Source organism: Musca domestica, unplaced genomic scaffold (genome assembly GCF_030504385.1).
Source record: "Musca domestica strain aabys unplaced genomic scaffold, Musca_domestica.polishedcontigs.V.1.1 1, whole genome shotgun sequence".
Lineage (NCBI taxonomy): Eukaryota > Metazoa > Arthropoda > Insecta > Diptera > Muscidae > Musca > Musca domestica.
The window spans coordinates 36,600,418-36,612,599 of NW_026712114.1; the positions used below are offsets into that span (position 1 = coordinate 36,600,418).

The 12,182-nt window shown below is 36.1% G+C and overlaps 1 protein-coding gene across 1 annotated transcript; it reads right to left on the reverse strand.

Moving 5' to 3' along the window:
* Positions 1-1,333: 1,333 nt before the first annotated feature.
* LOC101898831 (prolyl 4-hydroxylase subunit alpha-1) lies at positions 1,334-7,913 on the reverse strand. The gene is made up of 8 exons (XM_005183779.3): positions 7,666-7,913; positions 7,440-7,591; positions 2,823-2,964; positions 2,442-2,760; positions 1,905-2,378; positions 1,778-1,843; positions 1,543-1,708; positions 1,334-1,471 (listed from the first exon to the last, which is right to left on the reverse strand). Exons 1-8 carry the CDS (start codon positions 7,845-7,847, stop codon positions 1,386-1,388), a joined length of 1,587 nt encoding a protein of 528 aa, XP_005183836.2. The 5' UTR covers positions 7,848-7,913; the 3' UTR covers positions 1,334-1,385.
* Positions 7,914-12,182: the final 4,269 nt, after the last annotated feature.

The following is a 12,182-nucleotide window of genomic DNA, read 5'->3' on the forward strand; positions in this document are numbered from 1 at the left end:
TCTCCGAATATCAATCCGTTGGACTATTGTGTTTGGAGTATTTTGGAAAGCAAGGTTGGCACTAAAAAATACCTAAGTGTCGATCAAGCAAGCGCTTCTCTGGAAATGGGTCAAAATACCGCGAAGCAACATTAGGGCAGCGTGTGAGGGTTTCATTGGCCCTTTGAATGCCATAATTCGTGCCAAAGGTGACCAATTCGAACAAATCTAACCTTATTCTAAAATTTGATGCTGTTTCCGACATTTTTTGCTTTCATTCAATAAAATTTAACAAAAAATGTCAAAATTATGGCGTTTGACTTTGTTGCAGTTTTTTTATACCCTCCACCATACTATGTAGGGTATATTAACTATGTCATTCCGTTTGTAACTCCTCGAAATATTCATGTCAGACCCAACAAAGTGTATATATTCTTGATCAGCGTAAAATTCTAAGTCGATTTAGCGATGTCCGTCTGTCTGTCTGTAGTAATCACGCTATCTTTCGAATGAATTGAGATAGATGGCTAAAATTGTTTATTTTTCCAGTGGGCAGGTTAAGTTCGTAAATGGGCCATGTAGGTCCACGTTTTCATATAGCCCCCATATAACGGTACCTCCCTATATTCGGTATTTTGACGATTTAAGGTACAATACCCACCGAAATTGTTTGAGATGTGGTATTTGAAGTTCGTAATGGATGCTACAGCCTGTGACAGAAAATTGTCTATGCTGGTCCAGGTCTTTGCACAGCTCCAATTTAACGGCACCTCCTTATATACGATATTTTGATGATTTTAGCTACATTATTCACCGTTTATTTCAAGTTTCGAATTTGAATATGGTAATGGCTTATGACAAACAATGCCTATATATGTCCACCTCGTATAGACCTCAATATAACGGCAATATTCGTTATTTTTAAAATTTTAACAGCATTTTTTAGGGATTTTATTTTTTGAAAATTTCCAAATTCGTTGCAAATGGTGGAGGGTATTAAAAGTTCGGCCCGGCCGAACTTACTGCTTTTTAACTTGTTTTTATTTCACCCGATATACATGTGGGGAGGTTACTTTCGTGATGGGAATCAATATCATCCCCAATGATTTCTCTCGTCCAGTTGTGACATCTAAGTCACTTTGGTATTTCTGATATGTTCATAGGGATGTAATGCTTGTAATTTGCATTCGTGTCATATAAGTGCCGAGGTACCCAGATGAAAATTGTACTTGGTTTAAATTAACGGATCCACAACGAGAATGATCGATATTGAGGTGTTACCAATTTTTGGTTCAATCAAACTTATAGTTCTCTCAACACATAGTGTTATAGGGTATAATAAAACAAATATATGTAAATTATATAAATTTATTCTATCACATAATTCTAAATCGTAAAACTAAAGTCTATAATATTTCTTCAACTTTATCGTTAAAGGTGTAACAAGGTCTTTTTTCACTTTGGTCGTGTTCTCGAATCCAACGATTTTGTACTGGAAGATAAAAAAACAAACAAAAATTAATGGCAAGAATCGACAAGGTTTTAAAAATTCCCAAAACCTACCCCACTTAGAACCAACAATGATGGGGCAAGCGCCATGAAGACTTCTCCAATCCCGATCACCGGAAGCATGTAAATTATACCAAAATGCTGCGGCGCCTTTCTTTGGCATTACCAGTGTTTTCATATAAGGATAGGCAGTGCCACCGCCCTGTTCAACATCACTTAGCTATGGGTATAAATAAAAAAAATATATAAAGATTTTAGGAAATAAAAAAATTATTGTCAAAAATCTTACATAGAACAAAAGGGTTGCAATGCGATTTCCCAAGGTATCGTAATCACTGATTGTCGTTTTTTTAACCTAAAAAAAAAATTTTTTTTGATACAAATTCAAATTTTAAGGTTTGTGTTTGCTCACTCACTGATTCAATATAGAAATAATCATGATGTTCACTGTAATGTCCTCCGATACCATAATTGGCAAATTGATGATCCTCCGCATATTTCATATCTAAATTGGTCATATCCGCAACACGCTGATCGATTTTACCCAAAAGTGGATGATGTGTGACGGGTATAAATTGGAATTGGCTAGTGCGCACCTTGGACACCACTGACCCGTTTGGACTCATTACAGTGGCACGTTCAATCCGTTTGGTCATATCACGCAATGTCTCAATTTCCTTATCGGAGAGAACGTCGTAGAAGACAACCAGCAGTGGATCGTGATGTAGTTCCTCTACTTTAATGGGGGCCAGCCAAAGGAAGGGATGGGTTTCCACCAAATAGCCACAGCGCAAATCACGTTCATCGGCCGGGGTTTTCTTGATAAGACCAGCACATGTGTACTTGTAGAGCTTTTCACGAGAAGCTGAGAATATATGCTCCGGTGGGGGCTACAAAGAAATTATTATATTATATGAGAATATATTTTTAATTTCCGCCATTTTTTCATCTACCTCATGCTCCACACTGTAATCGACATAGTATTGCGGCTTATCGGCCGAGTTTACAACAAATTCTGAAAACAATTTGGCCACTTTTTCATTTTCAGGATAACGACTGGATAGCTCGGCATAGGTTTCATTGGCCCCCTTGATGTCTCCCAATTTGAATTTAACATGAGCTATGGCCAATTCAATATCCAATTTATCAACACTCGCATCATCTGCGGACCTCTTTAAGGCTTCTTTTAACCAGAAATATCCCAACTTTACGTATTCTGTTTCAGCCGCCCTCTTTCCCAAATCGAAACAATGACGAGCATCAAAATGGACACTAAAAAAGGAGAATTAAGTTGGAATTCATAGAAACAATTTTGAAATGTATGTAAAACTTACTCATATTGAACACCCTGGAAAAGACCACTGGCTATATCGGATGTATTGAAACGATAGACATCTTGAAGTCTTAGAACACCTTCCAAAGCACCTTCCAATTCAGATTCGTTGACAATTTTATTTTCAATTTTCTTTAAGGTTTCTGTAAAATCGAAAACGGTTGTAGATATTTAGAAAAAAAGAAAATTTTTCTGATGTTTTTATGGAGAACATGGGGAAAATTTTGAATTGAAATTATTTATCCAGTTATACGGTATTGGACAGATCCAGTGATTATCCGACTTAATAGTGGGCAAATAATTTGTAATACTTTTTAAAATTTAGGTCGATTTCTAAGATGTGTCACTTTCTCTAAACTTTATCACTTCCCCCAAAAGAGGGGTCAACATTTTTCAAAGCCTACACACCCGGTAATTAACCATATCACTCCATTTTCTATAACTTCCAACATTCTATAGAGGGTATATTAACTTTGCCATTCCGTTTGATTCAGCGATTATCCGGCACAATGGTGGGCAAAAAATTTGTAATATTTTTATAAAATTAAATCGATTTCTAAGATGTGTGACTTCCTCCAAACTCTCTGTCATTAACAATATAGCTTCATTTTCTATAACTTCCAACATTCTATGGAGGTTATATTAACTTTGTCATTCCGTTTGTAACTCCTCGAAATATTCATTATAGACCCCAGAAAGTATTACAGGGTGAGATGAAAACACTGCAACTAACTTCGGTTTGCTGTCATTTCTAAGCCACTCGTCCGACAGCTGTTAAAATTATTCAAGTGACAGGTCATTATATTGTTTACAAGCATACAGAAGCTTTTTGGTGAGAATTTTCCAGAAAAAAAGTTATTCGTGATGAAATTCAAGACTGATAGTGTGATTTCTTTATATTTGTTTGAAAAACCACAAGTGGCTATTGTTAGAGCACTCCAGCATTTAATTGTGAATAAATCTTTTGTGTCTCGTGCCAGTCATCGTTACCGTAGCATAGCCCGACGTCAAGCAAATTTACGGAAGAAAACAGTAACATCAGCAGAAATGGTTCGGAAAGTGAAGAAGAAACTTGATCATAATCCGCGTCGCAGTGGCCGAAAAATGGCTCGTGAGCTGAACATATCGCAATATTCCATTCGGCAAATATTGAAAAATGAGTTCGGGATAATTCCATTGAAATTCCAAAAAGTGCAAGATCTTACACCGCAACAGAATGAAAATAGATTCAAAAGTGCTAAAGAGTAGCATCGCTTGGCCGAACCACCGAATTTGGTTTTCTCCGATGAGAAAACATTCGTTATCGAGCGGTTCGTAAACAAACAAAATGATCGTGTTTACATGCCAAAGAGGTTAGCTGAAAATGTGCATCTTCGGTTGGCCACCAGAACTCAAGCGTAGGCCATGTTGGCCGCCATGACAACTGATGGTCGCTCTCCGCTCGTACTAATCTACCGTGACATCAAAATAATCGCGAAAATATTCTGGAGGGTGTATTAAACCTTGGGCATACAAACATTTTGGCCGCAGACTTTGGACATTCCAACAGGACTCAGCATTATCGCAATCAGCACACACCACCCAAGAATGGTTATAAAATCAGGTTCCTCACTTCATTTCCAACGCACAATGGTCGCCAAAATCTCGGGATACCAATCCGTTTGACTATTGTGTCTGGAGTATTTTGGTAAGCAAGGTTTAAACGAAAAAGTACCAAAATGCCGATCACCTCAAGCAAGCGCTTCGCCGGGAATGGGCCAAAATAACGCAGGTCAACATTCGGGCAGCGTGTGATGGTTTCATTGGCCGTTTGAAGGCCATTATTCGTGCCAATAGTGACCAATTCGAACAAATCTAAACTTATTCTGAAATTTGATGCTATTTCCGACATTTTTTGCTTTCGTTCAATAAAGAAAAAAAATTTTAAAAATTTAAAAATTATAAAAACAACAATAATGGGATTTTGCCTGACGATTTTGCAACAACAAAATACTATGGTATCCCAAACAAGCAAGCCAAACACTGTTCTATTAATAGACACAGGCACGGTCGACGAAGGGGTTTTTGTTGTAAGAGACAAAACAAACTTACATGGTTATGTTACTTCGTTCAGGCTGAACGAAATCATAACAAGTGGAGAAAGATGAAAATGTTTATAAGTGCGGTTGTAAGATTTAGAAGATTTTCCAAAAGAATTTTAGTTTTATGTAATTCTTTTGTTCCTCTTCTATTGAGCTTACGATCTCGTCACTTGGGTAAAAAAAAAAAAAAAAAAATGTTTTTTGTCATAGAAGTTATTTTTCAAAATAACTTCTGGGGAGAATATCCCAGACAAGAAACAAGGGAACTGATGAGGATTGGTGGCTCTTTCCGAAACCTAGGTATTCCCTGCCTTACCCCCTGGTAAACATTACCATCGTTCTCCACTCATAAACAAACGTTGTTTTTATAAAAACAACAATAATGGGATTTTGCCTGACGATTTTGCAACAACAAAATACTATGGTATCCCAAACAAGCAAGCCAGACACTGTTCGAAAAAAAATTAAATTATGGCGATTAACTTCTAAGATATAGTATAGTCCTCTATAGTATAGTCCTCTTCATTTTCGTAATTTCAAAGGTTTTGGACTCATTTTGTCGATAATAGGCTGTATTTTCACACTTCGAATTCTGGGTGCGTAGTTTAAAGTCCCTCAAAAAATATTCAATACAATAGAATTTTCACAATTTAAGACCATCAAAATGCGGAATGTCGGGACGTACAATGCTCCGCCACCTGAGCTGGAACCCATTACGAAATACAAACACCATTTTTTAGACAAATCCGTGAAAAAATATGGCGAAAATCATCAAAATACCAAATATAGGGAGGTTCCGTTTTATGTGGGCTATACGAAAACGTCGACCGATATAACTCATGTTCAATGCCAAAAATCCTAGACATAACACAATAGTTGTACTAAATTTTGAAGCTCTACGTCAAATGAACTGACAGACAGTCGGTCATCGTTAAATCGACTTAGAATTTTATGCTGATCATGGGGTCTAGGTCAAACATTAGGGATGTTACAAACGGAGTGACAAAGTTAATATTACACCCATTGAAGGTGGTCCTCAATACGTCAACATAGGTTCACGATTTAATCAGTGAGTATAAATTCCTCTAAAGAAGTTGTACTTACCACTTGTACTTATTCTTACCAGCAGAGACACACCCAGGGTGATGCCCTGAAGCCCGGGTCCCTTTCGAAATAACCACTTGTTTCTCATGGACTAGATAACTTCCGTCATAAAATACTAAATATCGGTCAATTAAGATAAGACCTTCTGACTAAAATTGTCAATAAGATTTTTATAGGGCGTAGAAACTCATTTCTTAACGAATTGTGAATACATTTCAATATCTTCGTGAGCGAATAGAAAATCTTCCGTCAACAAATTATCAATTTAACAAGTAAAAAAACAGCTAACTTCGGCCAGGTCGAACTTTTAATGCCCTCCACCATTTGGAAGGACTTTAACAAATTTGAAAAAAAAAAAAATGCCGGAAACTACCACTTAAATCAAAACTGTTATATGGAGACTATACAAAGACGTGGACCTGCATATGAAATTTTTTGTCATAGGCTATAGTACCCATACGAACGTCAAATAGCAAATTTGAAACAATTTCGGTGAATAATGTCGCTAAAATCATCAAAATACCGAATATCGGGATGCATCTTTATATGGGGGACATACGAAAACTTGAACCTACAAAAGATTTTTTTTTTTTTTTTGTCATAGACTGTAGTATCCATTACGAACTTTAAATACGAAATTTGTTAGAATTCCGGTGAATAATGTCGCACAAATCATAAAATTACCCAGTATCGGGAGGTATGGGGGCTATTTGAAGACGTGGGCCTCCATACAACATTTTTTGTCATAGGCTGTAGTACCCATTACGAACTTTAAATACGAAATTTAAAATAATTCCGTTAAATGATGTCGTAAAATCATGAAAATTCCGAATATCGGGAGGTATTGTTATATAGGGGCTATTCAAAGACGTGGACCTGCATACGATTTTTTTCCATAGGTTGTAGTAACTATTAAGATCTCCAAGTACGAAATTTGAAACGATTCCTGTGAATAATGTTGCTGAATTCATCAAAATACCGAATATTGGGAGCAATCTTATATGGGGGCTATACGAAGACGTGGACCAACATGGTCCATTTACGAACTTTACCTACTTACTGGTAAACTATGCGTGTATGCAAAATTTTAGCCTTCTATCTCAATAGAGTGATTACAACAGACAGACAGACGGACATCGGTAGATCGTCTTAGAATTTTACGCTGATCCTAAATATACATACTTTGTAGGGTTTACTAAAAATTATTCGAGGAGTTACAAACGGAATGACAAAGTTAATATACCCTCCATAAAATGGTGGAGGGCATAAACACCTGACCTCTTTAAAATTCTATTCGTGGTTTCCTGTTGGATAAATTTGAATTTATATTCGCATTCACCTCAGTCTTTCAAAGGTCAAAGAGCCCTTAATAAATTTTCTTCACACCCCATATTAAGCACACATTAAATATATCAAATACTCCTCATACTCACTCTCTCCTTCTTTGTATTGTAGAATATTTTCCAGGCGATCCCAATCGCTTGTTAAACGTTTGGTGAGTAAATATTTGTTAACGGGATTTTCAAAATATGATGAACCCATTTGCACGGCTTCATTGCGTTCTCTTTCATATTCAGCCAGACGTCTGGAAAACAATAAAAAAAAGAAAAACACTTTAATATTGGCAAAAATTCATCCACACACCCTTACAAAACTCACTCTTTTAGGTAATCCAATTTATTTTGATTTTTTCCAATAAACTTTTGCATATTTTTTAACATTTTCAATTCAAAATCCATAACTTTGGACATTTGATGAACAGATGAATAAAATTCTCCATTTGTTAGGAAAATGGCGAATGAAGCCATAATTATGGCAATTGTAATTAAACAATGCATCATTGTAATTAAAATTAGTTTTAAATTTTATAACCTTTCTTTCCAATGCTATATCTTTAGTACTCCAAAAGTTACTAACTCATCATCCATACTAGTTTTAATGTTTGACCTTAGATTTTGGTGCCATCAAAAGAAGTTCTATGCAAAAGCTTTATCGAAGAGATTTTCTGCTTGAAGTTGAAAGCTTTCTTAAACGTGATTTTAGTAACGTATCTTCTTGTAGCCGATTCTGGATCTATTCTACGATAATACAACATAAACTGGTTTCTTGAATATCATTAATTATAATCATCTTCACCGTTTATTATCTTTCTCCACGGGTCATTGTTCTTTGGCTAGCGGGTCATTTCAACACACTTTACATAATTACTGGTGTTTCTTTGCACTCAGATATATTTGTTGTTTGTTTTCATAAATAATTCCAGTAAAGAAAATTAGTTCATAGGTTGATGGGAATTTAATCGTGCATAAATTGTCTCAGAAAGTCTACGTGCTTTGCCATACAGTATTGGTTATGCCCTAATACTGCGACCTTCAAACTGAAGGTATTGAATACCGTTATGTATTTAAAAGAAATTTGCTGTTGTCCAAACCTGCTCTATTATATTAATTTATTAAATAAAACAAAGGAGTCAACTTGATCTAGTATAAACATTGAAACTTGATCTGAAGCTAAATGTTTGTTTTGCGAAATTTCGCAATTTTTTGCGCCAAAATTTGAAATGAATATATGTATTCGATGGATGTCCGTATTTCTTTGCAATGGAAAATTTTCTCCATGGGTCATCGTTCTATTATTAGTTCGTCAGAGACACACGTTTTAAGCAATGATAAATTAACGGTAGACAAATTTCACAAACAGACGAGGTATGCCTACGAAAAATTATATTGACCTTGGTTAAAATATAAAGGACAAACGTAATGAATTAGAATTTGGAATGACAGTCTCTGATGGAGTGCGGGAGCGACGTGCCAATGGGTTTTTGAAATTCGAACTTTAAGGCTATGAAGAATTCTAAAATGGTACTAAACTTCTATTACATATGTGTAAGGATAGGTGTAAAAATTGAAATTTGGTATGAGAATCAAGGTTGGGGAGTAAGTTTGGTATATGAAGGTAGTTTTAGAAATGTGTGTGCGAACTGTACTAAATTTAGAACACCCTAAGCCGAGTGAACGGATGAAGCTGGAAGTTTTGTGGATGGTTTGTGATAAAGAGATGATTTTGGAAATGTGTGCAACACGTTCACGAAAAGTGCTAAATTTGGTACAATTGGGTATTTAATAGTGCTCGAAATCTGAAATTTCGTATTAGGGACGCTGATGCAGTGTAGGATAGATGTACCAAAAGGTTTTTGGAATTTCGAAAAGTTCTGCAGGGTGAGGTAGAAAAACTGCAACAGAGCCAAGCGGCACAATTTTTAATTTTTATACCCTACAACACTATGTGTTAGGGTTATTATAAGTTTGATTGGGCCAACAATTATGTAACACTTCGAAATATTGGTTCCAGACATAGGAATTTATATATGGATCTTTCTATCTCGCCGAATTGAGTCGATCTAGGTATGGGTTAAGGTCATAATAAAACCCTATTTCTTTTGGAGATGATCGCATAATATTTAGGGGTTGAAATGGACCAAAAACTGTAAAATTTCCTGATTTTGCAGTTGCTCTACAGGTCGAAAGTTAGCATGGGGCCAGAGCTTAGGGCTGGGCAGAAGCCTTCCAATTTTGATGGTCATCGGGTAATATTTACTGGGTAATCATTCTTGGGTGGCGCGTGCTGAGTGCGATGGTACTGAGTCCTATTGGCTTTAATACACCCTCCAGAATATTTTCGCAATAATATTCGGAATTTATTTTGATGCCACAATCTAATAATACGAGCGGAAAGCGACCATCGGCTGTTATGACGTCTTCGGAAAGTAAACATGATCATTTTGTTTGTTTACAAACTGCTGGACAACGAATGTTTTCTCATCGGAGTAAACCAAATTCGGCAGTTCCCCACTTTCGGCCAAGCAAGGCAACTCCTTAGCTCTTTTGGGTCTAGTTTCTTTCTTTTGCGGTGTAAGTTATTGCACTTTTTGGAATTTCAATGGCTTCACCCCGAGCTCATTTTTCAATATTTGCCGAATGGTATATTGCCATTTTTCGGCCACTGCGACGCGGGTGATGTTGCTGTTTTCTTCTGTCCACCTCCTTGACATCAGGCTACGCTACCAGTATCTCAGTAACGAGTGATGGTTTTCCAGCCAAATACAAAGAAATCACACTATCACGCCTGAATTCCATCACGAATAACTTTTTTTCTGGAAAATACTCACCAAAATGCTTTTGTACGCTTGTAAACAATTTAATGAGCTGTCACTGGAATAATTTTTACAGCTGTCGGACGAGTGGCTTAGGTATGACAGCAGTCTGAAGTTGGTTGCAGTTTTTTTATATCACACTGTATTTGGTACAATTGGGTATTGGATAGTGTATCTGAAATTTCCTATTAGGGTTGCTAATGGAGTGCAGGATAGATGTACCAAAAGAAAGGTATAGATATAATATTCTGAAATTTGATATTTATATTACTGATGGTATCCGTGTTTGATTTAGCGGAGGTTTGGAAATGCATCTTATATTAGTTCGAAAAGTACAAAATTATACTAAATTTGGTAAATTTGAAATCCTAAAATTTTATATTGAAGTCTCTGTTGATATCTGGAATTGAGATATGGAAGTGGTTTTGGAAATGTGCGCTATAATTAATCGAAGAATACTAAATGGTATTCAATTTGGTTTTGGTTGAAGGAAGGTCTGTTGGAAATGTATATTAAAATTATACCAAAAGTACTAATTGTTATACCCTACAACACTATGTGTTGGGGATATTATAAGTTTGATTGGGCCAAAAATTATGTAACACCTCGAAATATTGATTTCCCACATAGGAAAGTATATATGGATCTTCCTATCTCGCCGAGTTGAGTCGATCTAGCTATGTATGTCCGTCCGTCCGTCTGTCCGTCTGTCCATGTTAATTTGTAATCACTCTACAGGTCGCAATTATGGCCCGATCTTCACGAAATTTAGAATGGAGGTGGGGCTAGGGTCAGAATAGAACCCTATTTCTTTTGGAGATGATCGCATAATATTTAGGGGTCGAAATGGACCAAAAACTGAAAAAATTTCGGATTTTGCAGTAGCTATACAGGTCGCAATTATAGACCAATCGACGCGGAACTTCGCATGTAGCTAGAGTTTAGGGCGGGGAAGAAGCCTACCAATTTGGGTGGTCATCGGATAATATTTAGCGGGCAAAATAGACCATATCTTTTGTGTTGAAAAAATGCAAAATTTTTCATTAAACCGCGAATATTTTAAATCTCGGCAAAATCACAAAGTCATGACAAGGTTACTTCTGATCTTTACATTGATGTTAACATCCAACAAAACGGATATATAGCAAAATATATGCGATATATATGTCTATCAAAGAAGATAGCCTTGAAAGATCTCTTATATGTCGAGAACGGCTGAACTGATTTCGACAGTTCTCATTAATTCAGAATGGCCTCTTGGCAGGAAAGAAACAACGTCTAAAAAATCGCATAAAAATATCTCTCTAAAGATGAAAATATTGATTTTGTAAAATTTTCTCATATTTTTTCAATTTTGTCATATTTTTGGCATATTTTCATTTTGAATTAAACATTTGGTAATATTTTTACAGCTAACAAAACTAAGTAGTTAGGATATCAGGATATCATATACAGATCGCATTTATGGCCCGATCCTAACGAAATTTTGCATGGGGATCAGATGAAGGTCAGAATAGAAGCCTTCTCTTTTTGGAGATGATCGCCATATATTTAGGGGTTGAAATGGACCAAAAAACTGCAAAATTGTCAGCAGGTCGTAATTATTGCCCGATCCTCACGCACATTTAAATGGGGGTTACCGGGCATTGCAAAAGCCAAGCAGTTTTGGATGGCCATCCAAAAATATTCAATGTGTGAAATAGTTTTGTAGACAAAATACGAAAATGACCATTCCAGTGACTTTTTGGAGAATTCACAAATACAGGAAAGACGTACTTCTGACTATTTCGTTAACGCTGATTTCGTTGAAGAATATAGTCAAATGTCTGTATCTCATATAGATGCGTTTCAGTCAAAAACCAATAATAAATGTTAAGCTTTTGCCACTTCTGAGAGATAATAGGTCTTGGGGAAATATTGGTTCCAGATCTAAGAAGACCATTTACGTGCAACATCTTCCAATAAATTGGAAATGAGCAAATTAGTTAAAGTTGCTATTATTCGAAAATTATTTGTCACAATA